Raw genomic sequence first — 27701 nt, 5'->3', positions numbered from 1 at the left:
CGCTCCTTCTGGTCCACTGGGCCCCGCCCCCCTCCTCGCACAGCCCGTACGGTCAGTCCCGTCAATCACAGTGTACTGTTCCCTCTGCTCAAAGCAACCTGCTACACTCCACTCACCTGTCTGAAACTCTGTCTACTGAACACCAGATCCCTCAGTAATAAGGCCCTTTTGATAAATGACTTTATTGTTGACCAGAGCCTAGACATTCTCTGCCTCACTGAGACCTGGCAACAACCAAATGACTTCTCCCATCTAAATGAGGCTGTCCCACCAGGTTTTTCTTTTATTAGTAAACCCCGGGTTAATGGGAGGGGGGGTGGCCTCGCTCTCCTCCATTGTGATAACATCAAAGTCACCACTGTCACAGTCCCCCTTCATTCCTCCTTTGAATGTCTAGCTGTAAAACTCTCAGGCCCCAAACCCACTATCATTGTCACCATTTACAGACCGCCAAAACCCTCCGCCGTTTTCCTCAATGAATTCTCATCTCTACTTACATCTGTGTGTGCAATGTCCCCCACTGTTATCCTCCTTGGTGATTTCAACATCCACATTGACAACCCATCCTGTACTTTTGCTAATGACTTCACATCACTTCTGGACTGTCTTGGCATCACACAACATGTCAACCTCCCAACCCATAACAAAGGTCACATTCTGGATTTAATCTGCTGCACTGACATCACTCCCACTAACCTTGATGTCATTGATATCCCCATCTCCGACCACAAAGCTGTACTTTTTGACATTCATACCCAACTACACAAAACCAAGGAACAACGGACCATCTCCTTCAGAAACATCAAACTTATCAACACCACAGACCTCTCCACCATGATCAGCTCCTACCCCAACCCTCCCCCAGCTTCCTCCCTGACTGACCTGGTGTCACACTACAACAACTGCCTCTCCTCCTCCCTCACCACCCTGGCCCCCCTGAAAACCCGTTCAGTCTCATTCACCCACACTGCTCCCTGGTTCACTCCTCATCTGCGCCAGCTCAAAGCCACTGGTCGTCGACTGGAGCGACTCTACAAAAAGACTCAACTCACTGTACACCGCCAAATGTATTCGGACCACCTCCATCACTACAAGAATGCCCTCACTACTGCCAAAACCTCATACTACTCCAACCTCATCAACACTGGTACAGGCAACAACAGAGTCCTCTTCTCAACAGTCAGCCACTTACTTCAGCCTCCTAAATCTCTCCCTCCAGACATTTCCACCACCCAATGCACTGCGTTCCTTGACTTCTTCAGCTCTAAAATCAACACCATTCACCAACAACTGGCCTCATCTCGCACCCCCTCTGATGACCCACCCTGGATGATCACCTATGGCCAACCTCTCATCAGCTCCCTCTCTGACTTCACCCTAGTAACAGAACAGACCGTTTCAGAACTCATCCGCAAAGCCAAAACCACCACCTGTCAGCTCGATCCTCTTCCCACCTCCCTTGTCAAAGCATGTCTTCCGTCCATCTCCCCCATGATCACCAACATAATTAACTCCTCCCTCACTACTGGTACTGTACCCCCCACTCTCAAGCTGGCTGCCATCACTCCCATCCTGAAAAAACCTGGTGCTGACCCAACTGACCTTAACCATTACCGGCCCATCTCCAATCTCCCTTTCATCTCCAAAACACTTGAAAGGGTGGTTGCCGCACAACTACAGTCCCACCTCGACACTAACAATCTCCACGAACCGTTCCAATCTGGCTTCCGTCCAAAACACAGCACTGAAACAGCCCTAGTCAAAATCACCAACGACCTCCTCCTTGCAGCCGACTCTGGATTACTCACCATTCTCATCCTCCTCGATCTCAGCGCAGCATTCGACACCATCTCCCACCCTCTGCTCCTGGACCGCCTAGCTGGTATTGGGATCACTGGTGCTGCACTCTCCTGGTTTACATCCTACCTCACCGGCCATCAACAATTTGTTAAACTAAGCAACCACAAGTCTGGGTGTTCAGATGTCTCACTGGGTGTCCCCCAGGGGTCAGTCTTGGGTCCACTCCTCTTCACCACTTACCTCCTCCCGCTGGGCACACTCCTCCGTCACCATGGGGTCCATTTTCACTGCTACGCTGACGACACACAGGTCTACATCTCCACCAAACCCACCGCTGCCATCCCCCCCACTTCCCTCATCACATGCCTGGAAGAGATCCGGAGCTGGTTGAGCAGGAACTTCCTGAAACTCAATGGAAACAAGACCGAGGCCCTGCTCATCGGATCCAAATCCACCCTCACTAAATCACAACACACCCCAGCTCCACTCATAATTATCGATGGATTCCCAGTACCCTTCTCCTCCAAAGTCAAGAGCCTCGGCGTCATCCTGGACAACACCCTCTCATTCGCACCCCATATTCACAACATCACCCGGACTGCATTCTTCCACCTCCGCAACATCGCCAGACTCCGCCCATCACTGACCCAATCCAGCACTGAAATCCTAGTTCACTCATTTGTCACATCACGCATAGACTACTGCAACGCCCTCCTCACCGGACTCCCCACCAAACTCATCAACAGACTGCAGATCATTCAGAACTCAGCCGCCCGGATCATCACCCGCACCAAATCATCTGACCACATCACCCCTGTCCTCATTCAACTTCACTGGCTCCCAGTACACTACCGCATCCAATACAAAACCCTACTCCTCACCTACAAAGCTCTCCACAACCTAGCCCCCAGTTATCTCTGCGACCTCCTCCAAGAATACACTCCCTCCCGCTCCCTCCGCTCAACCTCTGCTGGACTACTATGTATCCCCACATCACGACTCACTTCAATGGGTGCCCGGTCATTCAGCTGTTCAGCACCCAGGCTCTGGAACTCCCTCCCCCCACACATAAAACAGTCAGACACCATTACAACCTTCAAGTCACAACTCAAAACTCACCTGTTCAAACTCGCACACAACGTCTAACTGATCACTGTTTTGATTGTTTTTTTTTGTTTTGTTTTGTCTTGTTTTTGTTTTATTTATTTCTTATTGCTTATGTTTATTTATTTATTTATTTTTCCACAATGTCTTGTTTTTTAAAAAATTGTATGATGACTATATGCTCTGTAAGGTGACCTTGGGTGTTTTGAAAGGCGCCTCTAAATTAAATGTATTATTATTATTATTATTAGATTACTTTTCGTGCGCATGAGCACGAAATCGTGTGATACCAGGTTGCACCTCTAGAACTGGACCCTGGGGGTGTCAGGGTTAGGGACAGGGGGTTCTAAGGGAACAGGGTTCTCTGTGTCAAATGGCACAGAGTGGCGTTGTGGCAGTCAGGGACAGCCGTATGGTAAGCTGTCCCCATGGGGAACTTCATGCATTAGAATGCACTCTATGTCGAATAAAACAGCAGATTCTAACCCTACGAGGAAAGGGTGGGTGCACAATTCTTTACATTGCCAAATAAATATTAATAAGATTTAGTCATAAACACAAAACTTTGTCTCCCTTTTCTCTGACATCCTGTACCCGTGTGGGCACTTCCTTACCCATTGGTGTGGCGCCCGGGGCCATTGGAGGGCGTTCCCCCAGGGGCGGAGTCATCATCACCATACCAGCCGGGCCCACCATCGGCATGGGCCTCATGGCCACGCCCCTCTGACGAATCTCTGATGGGAGGGGCAGCAAAGCCTTGTCAGCAGTACCAAGACAAACCGTTCAGATTCAGGATTTAAAGACTCTATTTAAAGGGATCATCCTGGCTAGTGCCGTGTTGATCAGTTCAGTTCGTTAGTGATATGCACACCGGGGTCATGCAACTGTCATTGGGCTCAAATATATAGGGTTCAACCTTCCTATTGGTTCTACTGTCCTATGAGAGCAATGTACGTTTTATCAGTCTGTTTTCTGGGAATAATTGGCTAATATAGCAGAAACGAGAAAGCAAGCCGTTTTTTTCGTTTTTTCCTTTTGTAAAAAAAAAAGAAAATCAAAATTTCAGGACATTTATTCGTTTTTTGGTTCTTACTTAAAACAAATTTGTCACTCAATATCTGGATTCCATCGGTAGGCGGGTCCTCTTATTGGCTAGTTTGCTTCGTTGCCATGTGCTCTTCAACATAAAAGTTCTTGTGTTTCATAATGTCGACAAAAATATTACTGTATTATAGACACTAGCAGACAAAGAGGACCCCATCACCCACAGTCAAGACTGACACGGCTTCAAATAACAATGTATTCATAATCATTTGAAAATTAGAATTTGCAGTTGATGTTTAGCCACAAGGTGGCACAGTTATTACATGAAGAGTAGACCTGAGGGCTTACTACGATGGAGGCTCAACATATCCAGGCTCTGTGTTCATAATCCGGCTCAACAAAACCTAAAGCCCCATTGTCCGGCTCTGTGCGCGTTCACATCAAAAGAGCTGCGATCGCGGGTTGCTGATTTCCTCACAGGCTGAGAGCTATGAGGAATACAAGTGATCACAACACATTTCTCACAGCTGAACATTGCGCATCTGTTGACCTTTATCCATTTACAGTTAACAAATTATATTTTCTTGTTGAACGATATTTCATATTGTTTTCATATTATTATTTACTGATGGTGCTTACAGAATGCGATATTGAAAGCGAGACTGGGTGTTGTGGCAACCCAGCCCAGGCCAATTAAGGATATTGGGAGCACCTGAGGAACAAGTGGAGAAGCAGGGCTTAAATAGCCGTCTTCTCCACTCATTCGGGGCTCTCCCAGGCCAATTAAGGATATTGGGAGCACCTGAGGAACAAGTGGAGAAGCAGGGCTTAAATAGCCGGCTTCTCCACTCATTCGGGGCTCTCCCAGCCCTGGAGCTCCTGCACGGAGAGACCGGTCCTCGTGGGTGACGGGATCCACCCGCGAAGGAGGGGACCGTTGATTCCTCCCAAGGTTTACGTTATTTGTGTTTTGAGAGACTTTTATGTTCCGGAATAAACATGCCTTTTTTTTGGCTTTTCCCAACGAAATTGTGTCCTGTTTGGGAGGAGTTGGTTTGCTCAACGTGGCGGGTTGCCACAGTGTGCCTATGAATATAGGCTACAGTGAGTTTTTTAAGGTGCTGTACAAGAAAACCATGTTGTCTACTCTTTAATGATGTTAACTAGATCTTATAAATGGCCTAAACACATCAAATTTGTATATACCCTATACCGTTTGACTATAAGACTTCTATAAGATCTCCTCTGTGCAACTACTCACGTAGTCAGTCAATGATCAAACTAGTAGCATGAATATGAATTACAGTCCAAGCGGGTTAGGCAAGGCAAGGCCATTTTATTTTTATAGCCCGTTTTTCTCCAAGGGCTTAAAATAGCATGAGCATCATAACAACATCCTCTTCCCTTAAACCTTCACATCCACTGAGTAAAAACTCCCAGGAAAACCCTTTTAACAGGGGAAAAATTGCAGTTGGTGCAGAGGAATGGAGCTGTGGAGAATATGTGGGAACACAGAGAGACTGCGAGACGCCAAGGCCAAACTACAAGTTGCGAAAGGTGAGGGGGGGGGGGGGGGCTCTACTTAAAATGTAGTTAGAGTGTCTGCCTCTCTGACCCATGGAGAGAGCTGGTTCCACAGTAAAGGAACCCAGTAACTGAAGGCTCTACTTCCCAGTCTGTTTTTAGAGATACTGGGAGTCACTAACTGACCTGCATTCTGGGAGCCAATAAAAACATTTAATTAGTCTGTGAATGACTCATTATTGCGCATTTAAAGATGTATATTATTACATTACAGCATTATTTGTGTTTTGTCCTGGGATTACTATAGAAGACTTCCATGAATGTGCATTTGAGTGACAATTTGCTTTGTATTCCAGCTGGCCTGTTAGCAAATCTCTATAGGCTACTATAGATCAATTTCAAAACATGTTCCAAGTAGGCTATAGGACAAAGCATAGTATATCTTGGAATGAGTGAAGCTTGCCTGCTGACATGTTAAAATGACTGTCACAACTGCCATGAGCAAAGCGCAAAACCATTTGTTTATAGTGTAGGCTACAGTAGCCAATTAAATATTGAATGAAGAAGGTTACTGTTGTGATGGAAAATCCACATGTTGTATTGTTTTGGTCTATCTATGAATTTAAGTGTTGTTGCTATTTTGTGTGATTCATATATATTGCCTGCCTTCTACTCTCCTTGTGGGTGATCTAAAGTGTGAACCTTTGGGTTTCGTGTGATGCATATTATTGCCTGCCTCTTCCTCTCCTTTCGTGTGATGTAAATTTGTTTCCATGCAATCCTTTGATGTATGGGCCTGTTCCTCGACCCCCGGGCTAGCGTCGAGGAAGCAAAAGGGTCACATGGCACGGCCGCCACCCCCTTGAATGGCATCCAGGGGAGCTTAAATTGTAAAAGATTACCATCTGGTAAACAAAGGCTTTTGGTTAATTAGGGGACACACCCCCTCCAGAACCCAACCCAAGTGAATAATAACTCATTGATCGGTGGATTTTCTCTGAGCGTACCTTTAGTGTATGAAGTAAGACGCATGGAGAACTCCCATCTGAGGCCTCCGATTATTATTATTGTATGCCTGTTTTTATTGTTTGTTGATGCATATTGAGATGTATCTTTGTTAGTACTTTTATTACAAATATATGTGACCAGCAATTGCCTACAAGTATTGTGTGCTTTTTGCATCTAAATATCTCATCTGTCTTTGACGCAATATCTAATGGAGTGATTGCTACGACACTGTACACGTTTGTCACTGTACAGAATAGACAATATGATTTGCCTGTACAGCACCTTAAAAAACTCACTGTAGCCTATATTCATAGGCACACCCAGACTCGCTTTCAATATAACACACACTCGCATTCTGTAATCACCATCAGTAAATAATAATATGAAAACAATATAAAATATCTTCCAACAAGAATAAATTATTTGTTTACTGTAAATGGATAAAGGTCAACAGATGCGCCATGTTCAGCTGTCAGAAATGTGTTGTGATCACTTGTATTCCTCATAGCTCTCAGGCTGTGAGGAAATCAGCCGCCCGTGATCACAGCTCCTTTGATGTGAACGCGCACAGAGCGCAAAGCTCAGATCCGGACAATGACCACCGTCGTCATACCAGTTAACTCTGACCGGGGCTTTAGGTTTTGTTGAGCCGGATTATGAACATAGAGCCTGGATATGTTGAGCATCCGTCGTAGTAAAGCCCTCATGTCTACTCTTCAGGTAATAACTTCATGTCAACTGCACTGAAGTCATCATAACTTAATAAGTTCTCATTTTCAAATGATTATGAATACTATTATTTTTGTCGACATTATCAAACGGAAGAACTTTTATTTTGAAGAGCGCAGGGCAACGAAGCACACTAGCCAATCAGAATACCCGTCCACCCACCGAAACAAGATATTGAGCGGTCAATTTGTTTTGTTAAGTAAGAACCAAAAACGAATAAACTAGCTAAACTTTTGATTTGTTTTTTTGACAAAGCAAAAAAACAAAAAAAAGGCTTGTTTTCTGGTTTCTGCTTGTGTCAATCATTCCCAGAAAACAGACTGATAAAACGTACCTTGCTCCTATTAGTTCTACTGTCCTATTTGTTATACCTTCCCATTGGTTCTACCTTCTTATTGGTTCTAGTGTCCTATTGGTTCTACGGTGTGGATCACAGTTCTACTTTCATATTGGTTGGAAAAAAATAAATGCAGCGTGCGTACGCATCAGTCTGTCTGTTCCTCGTTTAATCTCATTTTTAATCCATTTGGGAAAAGTCTGTTTCGGGTTTTACCGCGAACTCCAATAGAAAAATAAGGAAATAAACCACAATAACCAGCGTCTCTCGACCCGGTGTAGCAACAACCCACCCAAAACAAAAATACACACCGGGTACTCACGGTACCGAAGTTGTTTACGTTAGTCAGAGTCAGAGTGAGTCAGTCGTGAGATGCCGGTTCCCATGAAGCAACGTCCGGCAGGGAAATTAAGACATCCACAGGCAATCGCAGACGTGCCGACGAAACTCCCGTGACAAGGATGCAAAGCATAAGACGGCTATATCGCAGACTTCAACCAAACGCTTAACGCCGTGATCCCACTTCTTCTTCACGGACTCCGCTCTTTCGGGGACTTGCACTCGCTACCACATTTCCTTCCTGGAGGACGGATTTTAAAATGTGCGGAATCGGTGGGCAGTTTATTTCCATTGGAGTAGGAGATGAATGGGGTGGATGACGGAGGAAGACATGAATGGAGGTGTGTTTTACTGGAAAGGGGTTTAGCAATGTGTGATTCTGACAATGCGGCCGCTACACTCCTCCCCCCTTAGCAGAAGCCGACCAAAGGTAAGGCGCAGTAGTTGTCCTACTAAGTGTGCGTTTTACACAGAATCACCTCCTAGTTTATTTGTAGTAGAACCGGAGGTGTCTGCGAACCCAAGCAAGTCCTCTTCATCCGACTCCTCATTGAAGATTTCAAGAAGGTGTTTTTTCTCCAGCGCAGTCGGGTAGCAAGGTTTGAGACGGGAAATGTGTACAACTTTTAAGTCTTTGCCTGAATTTTCTAAAACAACTTTATAGTTCACCGGCCAAACTTGTTCCACTACCCGATATGGACCTTGCCATTTTGGGGCTAACTTGGCGGCAAATGATTTTTCAGCCTTGGAGAGAGGATGGGCTCTCAACCAGACTCTGTCCTGTTCCTGAAGCTCAAGGTCACGTCGGTGTTTGTCATAGTTTCTTTTCTGCCGTTGACGAGCAGAGTCCAGATTTTTTTCAACAAAGGAACAGAGATCTTTGAGCTGTGTGATTTTGGTGTATGGAGGGGTGTCAGGAGCAGTTTCCTGAGGTTGCAACATTGCATCAAGAGGTCCTCTGAGGGAGCGACCAAGATTAAGCTCTGCAGGAGAAACGCCTGTTGACTCCTGGACTGCAGAGTTAATCGCGAACCGGAACTCCGACAGGTTCTTGTCCCAATGTTTATGATTGTCACCAACATAGGATGCTATCATGGATTTTAGGGTACGGTTCACCCTTTCTGTAAGGTTAGCTTGTGGATGGTATGCAACTAACTTGTGTTCCACATTCCAGGACCTGCATACAGTTTGGAAAACTGATGAAACAAACTGTGTTCCCTGGTCCGACAGGTTGTAGTCAGGAATGCCCCACCTGGTCAAGATGTCTTTGACCATGACCCAAGAGATGGTTTCAGCAGTGGCAATTCGGATTGGGAACAATTCAACCCACTGTGAGAAATAATCTACAAACACAAGGAGATAGACGTTTTGGTTGGAGCTTTTGGGAAAGGGGCCCATCAAATCCACTCCCAGCATCTCCCAGGGGGTTTGTTGGAGTTTTCCTGCAAGTTCTTTGTTTTCTGGTTTGTAAAGTTGACATGTGTAACAATGTTCTCTGACATCCCAGCTCATCTTTGGCCAGTAGACAAGATGTTGTAGTCTTCGGTAGGTTTTGTGCCTGCCAAGATGTCCAGAGAGGGGATCTTGGTGGAAGTAGTCAAGTAAGTGTGAGCGGAAGCTATGAGGTATGTAGAGTTGGTAGATGGTTTTGTATGGGAGGGTGACGAGACGGTAGAGGAGATCATCCAGAATGATGTAGGAAGGGTTTGAATTAATGACTCGTCCAGTTTCTACTACTTTTTGATATAGAACCTGACATTCTAGATCTTCCTGTTGGGTCTTCCACAGGGCCTCAATTGAGATAGGAAGCTCTTTTGATGGTTTTGGAGGGGCAGATGTGATGGTAGCACACAGCGGTGCGGTTGTATGGATGGATTCTGTAGGAGCTCGGGAGAGGGCATCCGGTACAGTGCCCACCTGATGAGTCGGGTGCTGGGTTTGGTGGTTTTGAACACCCATAGTAGAGAGGCATGATCTGTAACCACTGTGAATAGTCTACCTTCCAGGTAAGTTCTCCGCTTCTCTACTGCCCACACCACTGCCAAACATTCTAGCTCAGTGGCAGCATAGTTTTTCTCTGCAGGGTTTAGACTGCGGCTGGCAAAGGCGAGGACTTCCTCGGTTCCTTGGTGGGATTTCTGGACAAGCACAGCCCCAAGTCCAATCTCACTGGCGTCGGTGTATACCACAAAGGGTGCATTGAAGCTTGGGTGGCCCAGGACAGGTGGTTTAACCAGGTGCTTTTTCAGGGTAATAAACGATGTTTGGCATGCAGGTGACCAGCAGTATTTTGCTCCTTTTTTCTTCAGGGCATTGAGTGGTTCAGCAATCTGGGAAAAGTTGGGGACGAATCTGTGATACCACCCAGCCATGCCCAGGAACCTTTGTAGGGCTTTCAAGTTGGTGGGTGCAGGGTAGTTCTGCACAGCCTCAATCTTGTCTGGGTCAACATGGACTCATGTAGCAGAGACAAGATGGCCCAGGAATTTCAAAGAGGTTCTGAACAGTTTACTTTTCTTCATATTCACAGAGAGGCCTGCGTTTCGGAGTTTGTCCAGGACAGCTTGGACATCATAAGAATGCTGTTCCCAGGACGAAGAGAAGATGATAATGTCATCCTCACAGTTCTTGAACTCACCTGTTCAAACTCGCACACAACGTCTAACTGATCACTGTTTTGATTGTTTTTTTGTTTTGTTTTGTCTTGTTTTTGTTTTATTTATTTCTTATTGCTTATGTTTATTTATTTATTTATGTATTTATTTTTTTTCCACAATGTCTTTTTTTAATTTATTTATTTATTTATTTTTTTAAATGTATGATGACTACCGTATTTTCCGGAATATAAGTCGCGGTTTTTTTGTAGTTTGGCTTGCCCTGCGACTTATATTTCGAAGCGACTTATGTGCCAAAATTGTGCGTACATAATCTTCGGCCGCAAGATGGCACCGTCATTCATTAGGCCTACAACTGAACGCTGCAAGCCTACTGCACCACCGAATAAATTATATTCTCGTCGTCATCGTCCTCAATGTCCTCCGGTTCAACCAAAGCTACCCCAGCCTTAGCTGCAATGTTGTGCAACATAGCTGTCACACATATCACAGCGCATGACTTGGCCGGCGAAAACTGGAGCCCTCCGCTGGACTTGTGAAGGCATCTAGCGCAACTTCCACCTCCCGATCGGGCGCTCAGGTTTAGGACCGCGGCGCATACGCGTCCGGTGGAATCCCGGTGTCACTGAATTCGGTATACTCTCAGAACTACGAGTGGGACCGACACACCTATATTGCTATTGCAATTTTATTCAGTCTCTCCAGACTAAACGTTCTTGTTTAAATGTTTAAAAATAAATGCGACTTATACACCGATGCGACGTATATATGTTTTTTTCCTCGTCATGGAGCATTTTTTGACTGATGCGACTAATACTCGGGAGCGACGTATAGTCCGGAAAATACGGTATATGCTCTGTAAGGTGACCTTGGGTGTTTTGAAAGGCGCCTCTAAATTAAATGTATTATTATCCAAGTAGACAAAACAGATGATTCCCTTCAGCTCTCCCAGGGCTCTCTCCATGAGCCTCTGGAAGGTGGCAGGGGCATTCTTAAGTCCAAATGGCATGACTTTAAATTGGAACAGTCCATGAGGGCATATAAATGCTGTGATTTCCCTCACCTCTGGATCCATATCCACTTGCCAGTAGCCACTATTTAGGTCTAGTGAAGAGAAAACAACAGCACCCGAGAGGCTAGGGCTGTGCAATTAATCGAATTTCGATCGCGATATCAATTTTGGGGTCAAACGATCTCCAAACTCGTATAATCGAGTTGAAACGATTAATTTGACATTTTCCATTTTACAGTAGGCCTAGAGAGTTTATGAAAGAGACGCGCATGCGAAAGCATTCAACGCGGCGAGAGAGAGTACAATCTAACAGGCGTGCTGCATCAGGAAGTATGCCGTTGGCAGGAGGCGGGACATGCCAGTGAACCGCCAATCAGCAGCTCTCGACTGTTGACAGACATGTTGGAGTAGACCTACCGCGTGGAATCTAAAGTTTCAGTAACGTTACAGTTTGATGAACGATAACAAGCTCCTATAGCAGACTTTAACGAGTTCTGTAAGGCAGAACTGCCAAGTACATCTTGTATATGTATTTCTGTTTAACAACAATATGATTTTTATTAGCCATGTGTTTGTTATGGCTTTGTGACTTTTAACTTTGCAATGGAGAAATGCTGGGACCGTTGTTCTCTATCATTAAATAGGTTAAGTTAATTTTGGATACTTATACGTGTTTCTGTGATATTTGATTGTCTTAATATATTGTATTCATGAAATGTTTTATAAAAATCAAATGTCAGATTCAGAATGTTGTGGCAGACAGTACACTTATACAAGAAAAAGGTTTTATTTTGGATACTTATACGTGTTTCTATGTCATAATTGATTGTGTCAATAGATGCATGTTTTCAAACTCAAAAATAATCGTTTGAATAATCGTGATATCAATATTGACCAAAATAATCGTGATTATGATTTTTCCCATAATCGAGCAGCCCTACGAGAGGCTATCCAATATCTCTTGGATTGTGGGAATGGGATAAGCATCAGTGACTGTGTTATCATTCACTTTTCGATAATCAACATAAAACCGTGGTTTCCCGTCTTTTTTGGGAATCAGGACTACAGGCGAGGCCCATGCAGAACAAGAAGGTTCAATGACGTCATCTTGTAGCATGTCCTCGATAAGTTCCTGCATCACCTTTTGTTTAGGAGGGGAGACTCGATAGGGTTTCTGTCGAATTGGTACAGGATTGGTGAGAAAGATTTGATGCTTCAATATCTCAGTACGTCCTACTTTGGTTGTACACACATCAACATTGTTACATAACAGGTTGTGTAACTGAGGTTTTATGTGCTCCTCCAGGTGAGACTCCTGAACTGCCTTCAGAATCAAGTCTGAGTCCTCCAAAGGGGCCTGTGTAGGGAACAGTGCAGTGGCCGATGGAGCTACCACAGAAAAGAAGGCAATAGAGTTGCCAGTCTCCCCCTCCCCAGAAAGAGAGGACTCTGCACAAAAGTAGAATTTATTTTCTGCATTATCCCGGAACCAGTACATCCCGCCTGCAACATCAAGCTGCATACCAGTAAAAAACACGAAGACCAAACCAATCAGGGCAGGAAAAGCCAGAGTCCTGGAGTATAGGACCACCACAGTTATCAACCAGGTCTTATCATGTAGGCTCATTTCAAGCTCGATCCACCCAAGGGGTTTCCTGGGTTGACCATCAGCAAGGTAAAGAGGATCACCGGTCCATGGGGTAAATTTATCATTTGCAGCTTTGACATTGTTCCAGATGTGTTCATTTAGCAGAGTATATTTGGAACCGGTATCAACAACAGCTTTTCCTGTCCAGTTCCTTATAGTCAAGGGCACTTTCAGTTGTCGTGGGAGGGCAGTATCAGTGCTTCCCCCGGGGATGCTGAACTTTTTGTTTTTGCTGGTGGGGTCGCTGAGAATGATGTGGCTGAGGGTGTTGTTGCTGCGGATGGGATTGTTGAGGGTGGGAGTGCTTTGGGTAGGATTGTTGCGGGTGAGACTGCTGAGAATGATGTGGCTGAGGGTGTTGTTGCTGCGGATGGGATTGTTGAGGGCGGGAGTGCTGTGAGTGGGATTGTTGCGGGTAGGATTGTCCAGGTGAATTAGATTTCTTGAACTGATTATAATTTGGGCATGAATATGGAGCATGGCTGCCTTTACACCTCCAGCAGTAAACCACATGGGAAATGTTGTCTTTCTGCGGTGGTGGGTCATTAGGAGTAAACATCTCCACTTTCTCTTTCTGCTTCACAATTTATTTTGTCCGTTGTTCATAGTTAGTCTGACTCGCCCTGTCCTTTTCCAGTTGTTGTCCGAGCCTCACCAGTTCATCCACTGTAGTTACTCTGCCTCGGAGCTGGCTTGCCATATGGGGATTGATGTTTCTGAAAATCAGCTTTAAGACTGCGTCTTCCTGAATTTCAGGCTTCCACCTCTGACACAAGGAGCGATACCTGAAAGCAAAATCTCTAATGCTTTCACCTTTGCCTTGAACTCTTGTCCTCACTCTCTCTGCCAGTTCATTTTCATAATCTTCTGACAGAAAGGCAGCACGGAATTTCTGTTGAAAGTCTGACCAGGTATGTGTGTTTAAACATACCACATCCCACCAGTCTCTCGCTGTTCCATGTAGAACATTTCTCAAGATTGCCATCAATTCCTCATCCATCAACGGATTTAAATCAAGAAAATCACTACATTTCTCCAAGTACAAAAGGGGATCTGGTTCATCCTCCATCTTTCCAAATGATGGGAACAGCAGTTTTACAGGACATTTTCCTGTTAACCGTCCCCTGGACTCAGACAGAACAGGAGAATCTTCTGGAGTCAGAAGCACACCTGCCGTATCAGTCAGAACAGTAGATTGGAGGCGCTGCCTCTGAGCTTCCTCCAACCGAACATCTTTCGGTGCTGCTGAAACAGGGAGTGGTGCAAGGGCAGATACATTCAATGTCTGTTTCATTGTACCCAATTCCTGGGATACGTTGTCCATATTTTGGGACAATTTCCACACATCCTCCTGCAGGTGATGAACTGATTGTGCGACTGGGGTCATGAACTCTTTGATGTCCTTTAAAATCTCTGTATGATGGTGTGTTAAGCGCCAGTTAAGGTTTGCTGCAAACTCTCTCCTAAGAAATGATGACTGTTTGTCCAGAGTTTCATGCAAATGTTGAAATCGTTGTTCATGTGTTGCTGTGATTTTTTCAAATAAAGTTGTAACCGTTTTTTCAAGGTCCTCCTTGTGTTGTTTTTGTGCTTCCCTTAGAATCTCAAATTCTTTCTCCAAAGTTGCTTTTATTGTTATACGAGTGTCGACTGGTTCCTCCATTAATTCAGTCGTCCATGAAGATGAACAACCATCCTGATCTCAAACTTCATTTTGAGCTGCCACTGCCAGAGGAATGAGAGGTTGAGACAGATCCGGGTTCAATGTAACACAAAAATCCATATCTAATAAGGAATATGTGGTTTTCGCTGCAGATGGCTGAGTTTCTCCGCAGTATTGCTTTGCTGAGGCCATTTCAACAGGTGTTGGTGAAAATAAATCCATTCCTGAAAAGGGTTGATTTGAAGATTTTTTTTTTTTAATCCCGAGTTTTAGTGAATCCAGAATTCTGGGGTGCCATTTTGTAGCGGGTTAGACTAAATGTAATGTTGGGGTGCCAGTCAGAGTCAAGTCTGACAAAGTAAAATAAAACATAACCGAAAGTAGCTTAGTTAACCCACACAAATTAATAACTAGGCAGATCAAACAGCAACAATAAATCACAAAGACAATCCAGCAATGTGATTTCCACAATATATTTGCATAATAATTATCCACAGTACAAACAAGAAGAAAATAAATGCAGCGTGCGTACGCATCAGTCTGTCTGTTCCTCGTTTAATCCCATTTTTAATCCATTTGGGAAAAGTCTGTTTCGGGTTTTACCGCAAACTCCAATAGAAAAATAAGGAAATAAACCACAATACCCAGCGTCTCTCGACCCGGTGTAGCAACAACCCACCCAAAACAAAAATACACACCGGGTACTCACGGTACCGAAGTTGTTTACGTTAGTCAGAGTCAGAGTCATAGTCAGTCAGTCGTGAGATGCCGGTTCCCATGAAGCAACGTCCGGAAGGGAAATGAAGACATCCACAGGCAATCGCAGACGTGCAGACGAAACTCCCGTGACAAGGATGCAAAGCATAAGACGGCTATATCACAGACTTCAACCAAACGCTTAACACCGTGGTCCCACTTCTTCTTCACAGACTCCGCTCTTTCGGTGACTTGCACTCGCTACCACATTTCCTTCCTGGAGGACGGATTTTAAAATGCGTGGAATCGGTGGGCAGTTTATTTCCATTGGAGTAGGAGATGAATGGGGTGGATGACGGAGGAAGACATGAATGGAGGTGTGTTTTACTGGAAAGGGGTGTAGCAATGTGTGATTCTGACAACACGGCCGCTACAAATGTTTGGATCACGGTTCTACCTTCCTATTGGTTCTACCTTCGTGTTGGTTATTCCGTCCTATTGGTTCTACCTTCCTCTTGGTTCTACTGTGTGGATCACAGTTCTACCTTCCTATTGGTTCTATCGTGTGGATCACAGTTCTACCTTCCTCTTGGTTCTACTGTGTGGATCATAGTTCTACCTTCCTATTGGTTCAACTGTGTGGATCACAGTTCTACCTTCCTATTGGTTCTACTTTATGGATCACGGTTCTACCTTCCTACCGATTCTACTGTGTGGATCACGGTTCTACCTTGTCCTGGTCGTGGAGTCATCTGGAGACGCACTGGAGTTGACTCCACCTCCTACAAAAACATATGAAAAACATCTACAATCAAGTCTTCAACATGTGTTTAAATTCCCCTATTCCCGCCTGTGACCGTGTTGCAATGCCAGAGATAAAAGAGACACAAGTACCACACAATTCCATCCCAACCGGTAGGGGTTGTTTGAGTATTTCTTGTGGCACACTAGTAAAATAAAGGCTGGTCCTGCTGAACTCTGAGTGGGTGTTGCATAAACCTATGAATATAGGGATTTAAATAGCACACAACACCGTGCTCACCGCTTTCTTCTTGGCCTCAGGGTCAAAGCGTTCTAGGATGAGCTTGGCATTCTTGTAGGTCTCCGTTTCCATCACTTCCTCCAGCTGAAATCAAAAACCTTTATCTCCACCTCAAGCTAGACCTTTTAGTTCTGTTTTGAAATATAAATTATTGTATAATCTTCCTCATTAAAACACTCTCCTAGTGCATCAAACATGTTACACGGTTTGTTACTAAATAACTACAACCCATTCATCCAGCTGTTGAGACTGTATTTGACACATTACCTGCAGAACAATTATAATTTGAAAGAAAACAACAACATGGTACCCCATGCATACAGAAAAACCCCAACTAGCACCCTTCCAAGCTCTGATTGGATGCTCATATACTTACAATCTTTCTTTTGGAAACTTTCAAATCTTCTAATTTATCATCTAAAAGTAGAAATAGAAACAATGTGACAAAGTATCACACCAGTGGGGAGATGAGAACTCCAGACCTGCCTCAGTAATGGCTAGGACAGTATGGCACATTTCCATAAGGGGTAGTATTGTAGCCCGGCACATGCAGACCATGATGTCTGTAAAGTCTGCCGTTGGCATCACTTGCAAGATATATTTACATTGAACGGAATTGAAATTGTAACACAACATGGAACAAAAGCATAGAACAAAGAAGAAACCAAAAAACACATAGATAAAACTGACAGGCGAGGAGAGATGCTTACTGTTTCGTTCTGTGCGTTTGGAGAAGAGATAGACCAGCAGTTTCCTTGAGAACCACACCCTGAGGGAGAATGACGGCCACAACAGATGAGAGAAGATACTGCTATTTTCACATCAGTTTAAAAGCAGGGTTAATATTAAATATTGGTTCCATTGTGGTATGCTGGTTGCTATAGCGACACCAGTGATATAACTTCGTACTTTACATGCAAGAGGTATAGTAAATATTAATGAAAAGACTGATAAATCAATGTTGTAAACGTATGCCATGCAAGGAAACCAATGTGAAATGAGTCCATATGGCGCTAATAGCAGAAAGCTAACCATATTTAGTTAAAAATGTAACATTAACATTATCCCTAGATGCAGATATATAAAGGCAAGTCTGGGCAACTTGATTGTAAAATCCATTTCATAGGAACCTATGTGATGCTGCATACTCACAGCACAGGAACCATGAAGAACGGAAGGGCCATGGCAATCCTCTGGATCCATGGCTCAGGGAGGTAGAGCCAGTAGACGACCAAACAGGTCAACAGGTACAGCACTGAGGAGTAGAGGATGAGCCTGCCAACCCACAGCTGGGGAGAGACAACGCAGGACTGTCATTCACGTATTGATGGACACTGGGTGAGAAATGCAAAGGCTCAACTTCTGCCACTGTCGATATTGGCACCTGCCCAAAACTCACATCCAGCAATCTATAGTGATTGTTTAACAATAACCTGTTGTTTTTACACTTCAGTCTGCACTGTGAATTTGAAGTAATGTTCCGTTTTTGAATAAAGATGCGGCAATTACAAATGTTTCTTTTTTTATCCGATTGGTCAATTAATCGAAAAAACTATTGACCGTTTAATCGATTATTAAAATAATCGTTAGTTGCAGCCCTAAACATAAATTTCAAATTTTGTGCCTCCTTGACCAAGAAAAGGCAGACAGTGACTTGTTGGCGCTTGCGGATTGAAGACGACAACTCCCACAATGCCAATCAACATTCACTCCCTGAGGGACGTAACATAACAGCCAATCAGCGTTCACTCCCTGCAATCCAGCGTGAACAGCAGCATAGAGGAGAAGTGATTGTTGCTGTTTGCGGACTCCCGGAGCTCTTTATCTAAATAGTATAATATTATATAATATATAGCAGTGCTTTCCCTATATGCGGTACGCCGCTGCTGAAAAATGACCGAATTTCTTTTTTTTTGACAAGAGGAGAGCTTCTTTAAATTACGAATGTTACATTATTTTGCACTACTCAAAGTAATATAACATTCCGTGCGCTACGGACGCTGGATATGCACTTCATATCGAGGTCAATTCACACACTTGTGATTAAAGCATGTAAACGGAACGGAGAGGATAGCTCCGTCTTGAGGTGCTGCAGTCAATTCGTCGTACTGCTGCCTTTGCTAGCAACAGTCTTTGAACAGACTTTGCAACGGGGTGTTGTCTGGTCTCAATCTGACCTCGCGAACGCGAACTAATTCCAAATAACGGATGACGCGTGACTTTCTTAGGAACACTTTCTTAGAAACCGGCTCACTGCAATGTTTGTGTATCACTTTGGTAAATGTGCGGAGGGAGGGCTGAGCCCATTCGAACTACGGGAGCTGAGAGGGAAGCGTTGTCTGATGATGAAGAGAAAACCGATTTTCATTTAAACAAGTCGACGTGAACTGGTTAATCGATAGTCGGTTTATCGCCCAGCCCTAAGCCTACTGTCTTTTGATGTCAATTACAATTCAATTGCAATTTCAGGGGCACTTCTAAAGTATTTTGGAGCATCCTCTACCACTGGTCAGGATGAGCCAACCACCTCCCCCACTAGAAAGGACTCTGCTGTAGTCTCAGTGTGTGTGTGTGTGTGTGTGTGTGTGTGTGGGGGGGTGTGGGGGGGGGGGGCGGGGGTATACCTAGGCTAAAAGACTACTGGACAACTGCAATTTAATGTAATTTTTATGTTTCTGATAATTTATGTGTTATGTCTGATACAGTGATGAAAACAGTCCAGAACACCTCAATTGCATGAAAGCATGGAAGGAACTGGCAGTGTGGTTAAGAAGTGGAGAAACTATTGATAAGCAGACAATGGCGCTTCTGGGAGTTGAAAGGGTGAGATGGAGAGCAGTGCTGACACGTCTCACTGCTATTGTGCAGTCACTGGCAGTTTGAAATTTGTCTCCAAGCGGACACACAGAAACACTGTTCACACCATAAAATGGGAATTTTATGGTTGAACTTATGGCTAGGTTTGATTACATTATGAAAGATCACCTTAACCGTGTTGAAAGAGGAACAGCAAGTCACAACATCTACCTAGGCCATCATGTGCAGAATGAGGTAATTGATTTGTTGAGCAGCAAAATCACATCTGCTATATTGGATGATATCAAGCAGGCAAAGTTTTTTTCAATAATTCTGGACGGCACCCCAGATATAAGCCACACAGAACAGTCGTCAGTGGTCATTAGAGTGGTGTCACTGATGGAGAAGCCCCATATCAAGGAACATTTTATGGGATTTTTGGAGGCAAAGGAGTCCACAGGCCAGCACTTGGCATCCATGATCCTGATGAGACTTGAGGAGCTGGGAATTCTTTTTGAAGAATGCAGAGGACGGTCATGTGACAATGAGGCAAACATGAGAGGCAAAAATAAGGCAGTTCAAGCCAGGTTCTTAGAAAATAATCTGAGCTCTGTTTGTGCCATGTTGGGCGCATACATTTAATTTAGTTGTGTGTGATTCTGCTAAGGGATCTTAGCAGAATGAGCTACTTTGGTGTCCTGCAAAAGATTTACACATAATTTTCAGCCTCCACCCAAAAAAGGGCCATACTGAAGAATCATTTGAGCATCACCTTAAATATGTGGGCAGAAACAAGGTGGGAGAGCAATGTGAATAGTGTCGATCCAATGAGGTACAATGGGGCTGCCGTGAGAGAGGCTTCAATTGAGGTGAGAGACCACACCAAAGACCCTGCTAAAAAGGCTGAGACCCAGTCTTTGTCTGAGGAAGTGGGGTCATACCGCTTCAGCATCTGCACGGTTGTCTGGTATGACATGCCATCTGCAATACAGCATGTCAGCAAATTCATGCAGACTCCTAATATGCATGTGGACCTAGCTGTGCGTCTTCTGAAGAAGACTGAACGAGGTCTTAAGAGCTACAGGGCAAGTGGCTTTGTGACTGCACAGATGGCAGCCAAAGACCTTTGTGAAGAAATTAATGAGGAGGCTGTTTTAAAACAAAAATGGCTGAGGTCCATAAAGCACCACTTCTTATATGAATCTCATGATGAGCCGATCAGTGATGCACTTACGAAATTGGAGGTTGGATTCTTCAACGTTGTTGTTGATGCAGCCACGTCAGCCCTCAAGGAGAGGTTTTCCTCATTGGAAAATGTGGTTAACCAATTCTGGGTTTTGACCAATTTCCCAAGCCTCACAGATGAGGAGCTGGCAGAGCAATGTGAGGCACTAGGCACCACACAGTGCACTTTGAAGTGCACTCTGATTTGGACAGTAGAGCTTGTGAAGGAAATTAAAAACTTCCCTGACTTGCCATCAATAACCATGAGCCTCCTTGCGCTTATCTGTTTCATGCATGATAAGGACCTATCGGAGATCTATCCTAACTTTTGGACTGCTCTCAGGATTGAACTTACTCTTCCAGTCACTGTGGCTCAAGCAGAGAGGAGCTTTTCAAAACTAAAATTGATCAAGTCGTACCTTAGGTCAACCATGTCTCAGGTACGGCTCACTGGCCTTGCTGTCATCAGTATTAATCATTGAATAGGGGAGCTGATATGATATGATGATTTTGCATCAAGGAACGACAGAAAGGTTAGGTTTTAGCTTCTGTTTTCTGTTCTTGGTGCAATAGTGTAATAATTCACATTGTGCTATTTAGAATATTTATTCAATATTTTATTTGTATATGTCATAGGGCTGCAGGATATATCGGCTATGTACGATATATCGATATAATTTCCAAGGGGATATAAGATTTGACAATATCGTTTATATCGATATGCGTTGAAATGGTCCGTTTCCCCCTCAAGCGTCTACAGCGTCTACAGCGCTTGCCTTGGAGACTGAGCGCGACCCCTCCCCCTCCCACTCTGTCTTTCCGAATGTGCCGTGTGCAAAGACGCCTCATTCCCGCCCCCGCCGCCCCCTCACAACACAACAAGCATGGATGATACCCGTAAAGAAAACGAAACTGCGGCGGGAGACGAAATTGTTTCAAAGAGGAGAAACAACGGCTCCATAATGTGGAAATAGTTCGGGTTTAAAAACAACAGATGAGCAGCAGCTGCAGGTCATCTCTAGAGAGTGTAGCAAAATCGTTGCGACTAAAAGTGGAAGCACGACAAATCTTTTCCACCATTTACAGCAGCGGCACAAAGTGATGAGGAATGCGTAAAACTCTGTGGCTGTGCTGCTGCATCACCGGCCGCGACAGTTTCTTCTGCCCCGAAACCAGGGCCGGCGCTCGGCAAATGTGCTGGGGGCGCCCTCTGGTGACGCTCTTAATTAATTAATTGTAATATACGAAACAAGCGAAATGAAACCAAACATGTTCCCAAATGGAACGGAGAAGGGAGGGGGCGGGGGATTAAAGTTACGGAGCACTGAAATCCTCACCATAGTACGCAGGACAATGCGACGAAGCCAATGCTCTTAATGGTAGCTAATGTGTGTAACCTACAGCTTTATATTGTTTTGCATAGATGATTATTTTGTGAAGGTGAAAAACGTCCCTTTTTTTTTTAACATGTTCATTAAATTCTGTTGACTTACAAAGAAAACATCTAACCCACTCTATAGAAAATATCGAGATATATATCGTACATCGCCATTCAGCCAAAAAATATCGGGATATCATATTTTGCCCATATCGTGCAGCCCTAATATGTCAGTTAATATTTTTCATTATTGTATCACTGCTCTTGTCAAATTTTGCGCTCGGAGTGGTCTCACCCGGGGCGTAATTCAATGTAGAACCGCCATTGGTTCAGAGCATAAAAGCTATCACTCCCTGTGCCGCCTCAACGCACATGGTCTGAGACGGGCCACCAAGGACCTTGATCCCGGTCTCAATTAAGCTTGGAGCAATATACTGCTTTTCAAAGTCCCAATAATGGACTGGTTTGAACTTTGTTAAGCCCCTTGAGTGGGAAGCAAGACTCCTTCACTGCGCGTCGGTGTCCTGTTCGCCCTGTCGGGACTTATTTTCCCGATAATGACCGTACTATACATTATCCCTTACTTATACACGGCTCTTCTTAATGCTTTAGACTGCTCCATTCCATCAAGTGTTATTTTTTGCCTCTGATTCATGTCATCTGTATCACTCTGCAATCCAGTAACTTATCAACCCCAGCGTATTCGGTTGCTAAGCGACGTCAACAACTTTGGCGAAATATTTCTCTGCTGATCAACTCTACGAATGATAATAAATACATTAGAAAAAGACACACTGTGTGAAGTTATTTTTTTCGATTGGGCAAGTAGCCATTACTAATAATACCAATACTCTTTGGCTGGGATGAGGAGGCATCAGACAATCAAGTCATTTTAGCCTGAATAAATAGGTAAAAAGCACCAGAGCATGTTGCTAGTACCATGGACAGTATCAGAACGATAACCTGTTGAACTAAATGGATGTGGTAGGCTACACCACGTGATGCATCTGCAGACCACTGCCACATGAATAAAGGTAAGACGCGATATTTATTGCTTAAGATTTGCTGGGGCTGTGGCGAGGTCTTTTGTGTTTTTTGCACTCAAGTGGTCGGCTGTTTTAACTTGCAATTGATAGTCGGTGGAGTCACTCTCTTGTTGACACAAAGTGACTTTTGGTCATTCTGGCTTTGCTTGAATTCTGGAATAATTGTGGGGAGGGAGTGCATGAGTTTTGGTCAGAATGCCTGATGTAGGCTAGTTTTGATGTGTTGTGAATTGAGAACAGCCAGCTCATGATGTGATACAGCGTTCAGCTGTGCAACAAATATTTTTTTCTTTTTCAATCTTGACGTTTGGCCCTTCTGAACTTAAACACGCAGTTAAATCCCTTTCCTAGCTCCTCTTGTTTATGTTGTTAGCTTAGCCATATCATGTCACGTTGTCAACATTGGATACATGGAGCACAACATAGTGGGTCATATATCCGTGACTTTTTGGAAACGTTTACTAAATAAAACGTGCGTGACAGATTTTGTATACATTTTATTCCTTAGTAATCAGCTACATGGGTATGCCGTCTTTCAGAACCTACCATTTCGGCACTAAAGAGAAAAAAAAGATTGCATCCTCATTGTACCCAGCACTACTGAAAATGCACTTCCGAATGCGTCTCTGTCCCCAGCACATTTCAAACCAAACTGATGCCCATGGTCATAGGGAACCACAGACATATTTAAGGAGCTGCATTCCTTCCTTCGGGGGAAGAGTGACTTCAAAACAAACACCAGTTAGGACAAACACAGCAACATTTGTAATTGTGAGTATAATGGCAAATAGATGAAAATAACTAAATTTATGTAGGATTGTTTCTATATTTCCAGGTTACATCCCACCTGTCAAGGCTGGTGGACAAGCTCAAGAAATACAGTCCATCACTTACAGAAGAGGATCAGCTTCTCAACTCTAGGGCAAGAACCCATTCACTGAGAACCTTGAGACAAGCCTGCCAGAAACCTCTGTGTTGAGTCTTCTGGAAGAACTGTTCCAGACCTCTTCGGACTCCAACAAAATCTCTACAAGGAATGTTTCTTTGAAGTGCGACCAATCTTAAATGTGTCTAAAGGTACGGCCACACTGAGCGCGTAACGCACGTAGGATTACACGGGTAATGCGCCTAACCTGCCGCTTGATCATTGTGTGTCACAAAAATGGTTCAACACGCCTAACACGCCTACGCAGCTAGATGAGCCCGCCCAAAGATTATTTTAGCGTGTGTAAAGCATCTACGCACCTAAAGCAATGGTTCCCTATGCAAAAATTGAGATTTTCTACGCCTCTAACGCGCGCAAGGCGTTCAGTGTGGCCGTACCTTTAGAGAAGAGTGGAGTTGTAGAAGTCTCTGTGGATAAGTTCTTGTTCTGTGAGCCTACCTTCAAAAGACGCTGGTTCTTGGTTCGGAATTCCTCGAGGTCTTTGATCTCCTACAAAATAAATAAGAAGCCCAGTCTCACTACACTTGTTATGTGACAGAAAGTGAGATTTGCGAGTCAGGAATGTTGTATTAACTTCGTTGGAAATGACACAGATGTTAAAGGATTCGGTCGGTTAAGACCCCAGGTAAATTGCTGATATTGTCTGTGTTATCTTGATAGTGTTTTCTAGCTCTGGTAGCTGTATCTATGTTTTGTTCACATAAGCGGATGTAAACTGCCTTGGCTTGGTGGCTTTCTCCAATAGGGCTCACAAACTAACAGTTAGGTATTCACTAGTTAGCTACTCACATAGTAACTGTGGATACCAATTTTATTTGTACTGCTATTATTGATTTCTTTTTTTAATTCAAAAGCTTATATCTCAGGCCCTGATTGCAAAAAAGTTGTAAAATTTCTCAAACATTACGTATCACAGTCACTGCTTATGGCTGAGTCTAGCATTGCAACTCCCTGGTTTTAAGGGTATTCAAGGGCCCTCGGTTATTGTAGGCTTTCAGCCCGCAAGTTTATCTTGATCTATGCACAGAGTGAATGAAGTTTATATTATTTTATACTTACGGTGTGTTTAACTGAAAGTAGCATGAGAGAACTGAACATGAATTAAACCTTTTCCGCAGTAAGCAAATCCATTAATATCGGTGGGTCGAAGCAATATTCACGGATGAACCCAAAATTAACCCAAATCCCTGTGACTAGGAAATGTAACATTCAAAAACGCTGACTTCTCACTCTCAGCAGGTCTCTTCGTCTGTAAGCATGGGAACTCAATTGGAGGTCAATTGACCGCCAAACTACAGGTATCAGACCTTGTTTAAACCGCAAGTTGACTATGTTACATCACAACATAGTCAATGTCAACAATTCACGACAAACTGTCCATAGAGATGTCCAGAGAGAGAGTGAACGCATCACCAAAAAGGTTTCATGTGTTGGCAGTAAACACAACACGAATTGGTATCTGCCAGTTGGCTACTGGCTACTGGATCCATGACATTTTTTATTTTGGCAGCATCTTTCATTCCTTGAACAGCTGTCAACGGTTTAAAAGTAAACATTGGTAATGCTTTAAATTAAGGTCCTTGTAATAAGCCTAAGTTAATAGGTAATAAGACCCTTATTATATGCTTATTAACATTAATTGGTGTAAAGACTATAAGTGTTAATAATGACATAATAAACATGTTTATTGTGAGATATAGGACTTTTATAAGCACTTATAAGAAACTTCTTAACTATTTATTGATTGCTCAATGACATTAATAATGGTTTAATGAGTTTATTTTAGTTGTTAATATACACATTACAAACCCATTAATTGATTCTTACTAACACACATCTTGAGTGAGTGTGATCTGTTTTGTGAGTCATATCAGATTGTTTAAAAAAGACAGGAACAAGCACAGTAAACATTGGGAAGAGGTCCGAACTGGAGGATGACTCTTCTGGTAAGTTTAATAATGTAATGGTATAGTAGCGTTAACTTGTTCTAGCTAGCCAACTGTTTCCTAGCAAACTTGAACTGAAATTACTTTCTTTCAGAGGCTATGGCGTACTACATTTCAGCTAACGTATAGCTTATGCCATCATTTGAAACTAGGTAACCAAATGTATCTAATTCTTACAGTTGTGTCATGAATTCATGTCTAAATTGCTTAAAGACAAACTTCACCGGTGGGAATATGAAGGTTTTATGAATTAAATAATTCAATGTATTATAAATTTGAAAAGAAAATTGAAATCGGTTCATCCTAGCCTGAAAAAAGGCAGACAGAGTGTTTTCATGGTCTCTCTGGCTCAAAGTAAGAAAACCTCCAACTACCACAGTGCATTGCGCTCGCTGCCCCGCCCACCTGTTTCCGGTCTCCCATCCCCCTCAATCCCCCTCAGTACGCGAGCTACCGCCCCCTCTCATTCCTTATTGGTGGAAAAATTGGCGGCAAATTTGCCACCAAAAGTGTGTTGTAGTCCTCGGCCCTTCTAGCGGGACAAGAGGTTTCTCCCGAAATGACGTCAAACGCGTCATTTGACGTCATTTCGGGAGAAAATTAGATGAGAAAAAATGGGCCAAGGGGAGACTGGTTTGGACTGATATTTATTTATATATTTATTTATATTACAATAGCGAATTTATAATGATAGAACCCCGGTTCTAAATGGGTTAAGTATCCCTTTAATTGTAACCTGTCTGCTAATTGTCTACTGTGGTCATTGTTCTTTGTGTTTCTTTATACAGTAACAAGAAAGACCAGCCAGAGAAAACCTCAACAATCCCCCGAGGCCAAACATTTTTTTTTTTCTTTCTATAGAACTGTCATAAAGTGTGTTTTTGTATTTACATTATACGTGTTTTTTTTACTTCCCATTGATCAACCTTAACATATAGTACTCTTTAACTGTTGATAAGTGTATATTAAGTGTAAGATTAAGAGACACAAAAGTCACGGTTCGGTACGTACCTCGGTTTTTAAGTCACGGTACGGTACAGTTAATAGTTAAGGGGAAAATTGAAAAAAAATGTTTTTTTCTCAACCATGGAGAATGGCCGTAGATAAGCAGCAAGGAAAACACCAATAAGCTTGGTAATGTAATTTGCATTTCTGAATTCCCAGACAGGGGTTGTTGAAATAGTGTTGCGAGCTGGGTTGCACAGCTCGTTTTTTTTTTTTTCACAGCAACGTTGATAGTAACACCTGGATGGTGCCTTTTCAAATGTGTGTGCATGTTAAAGTGCTGTACGTGGACACGTAGAGCCCTCTCCATGGCCGGAGAGCCTGTCGGAGACCCTCTCCGTAGCTTACGTGCGCATCCGATATTTTTTAACTATCCGTCGACGCCATGGACCTATTGGTCGACGCAACGGAGACAGCAAGGGCTGTGATTGGTCCTCTAACAAAATCATTCCTGAATCACTTCTCCGGTTTGACTTTGCACCTTAATTACTTTGTACATCGTTTACTTTGCACCTTAAGGACGAATAAAAAACCAAATAAGATTATAAAAGCTTTGGAAGTTTATTTACAACACTGCTTACATGATTTGTAGTCAACATTTAAGATAGATCGGGCGGCGAATTGCATTGTTTATCCGACATCCCGACAGAGGGCTGCTGAGGGGTCTCCGTAGTTATGGAGTCGGATTACGGAGTTGGAGTACTATACTTTGGCTAAACGGTCCAGTTGGAACCCCCAACTTCAAGTTTTCAATTCTGCATCGCAAAACAAGCCTTTACATTCGCCGTATTAACGCTAT

General features: G+C 43.6%; 1 protein-coding gene across 2 annotated transcripts in view; it reads right to left on the bottom strand.

Annotated features, from left to right (window-relative positions):
- The window catches only part of LOC130404412 (endoplasmic reticulum junction formation protein lunapark-B-like), a 65297-nt gene that overhangs the window by 34905 nt on the left and 2691 nt on the right, over positions 1 to 27701 (bottom strand). For both annotated transcript variants that reach the window (XM_056609120.1, XM_056609121.1), the window contains exons 4-10: positions 24390 to 24440; positions 17714 to 17850; positions 17272 to 17330; positions 16938 to 16978; positions 16562 to 16645; positions 16250 to 16301; positions 3519 to 3638 (exon numbers count right to left, since the gene is read on the bottom strand). In XM_056609120.1, coding sequence (XP_056465095.1) covers positions 3519 to 3638; positions 16250 to 16301; positions 16562 to 16645; positions 16938 to 16978; positions 17272 to 17330; positions 17714 to 17850; positions 24390 to 24440 — 544 coding nt within the window. The remainder of the gene's footprint in view (positions 1 to 3518; positions 3639 to 16249; positions 16302 to 16561; positions 16646 to 16937; positions 16979 to 17271; positions 17331 to 17713; positions 17851 to 24389; positions 24441 to 27701) is intronic.

Source organism: Gadus chalcogrammus, chromosome 15 (assembly GCF_026213295.1).
Source record: "Gadus chalcogrammus isolate NIFS_2021 chromosome 15, NIFS_Gcha_1.0, whole genome shotgun sequence".
Taxonomy (NCBI): domain Eukaryota; kingdom Metazoa; phylum Chordata; class Actinopteri; order Gadiformes; family Gadidae; genus Gadus; species Gadus chalcogrammus.
The sequence above is the reverse complement of the archived record's forward strand: the minus strand, read 5'-3'. Positions and strand labels throughout refer to the sequence as shown.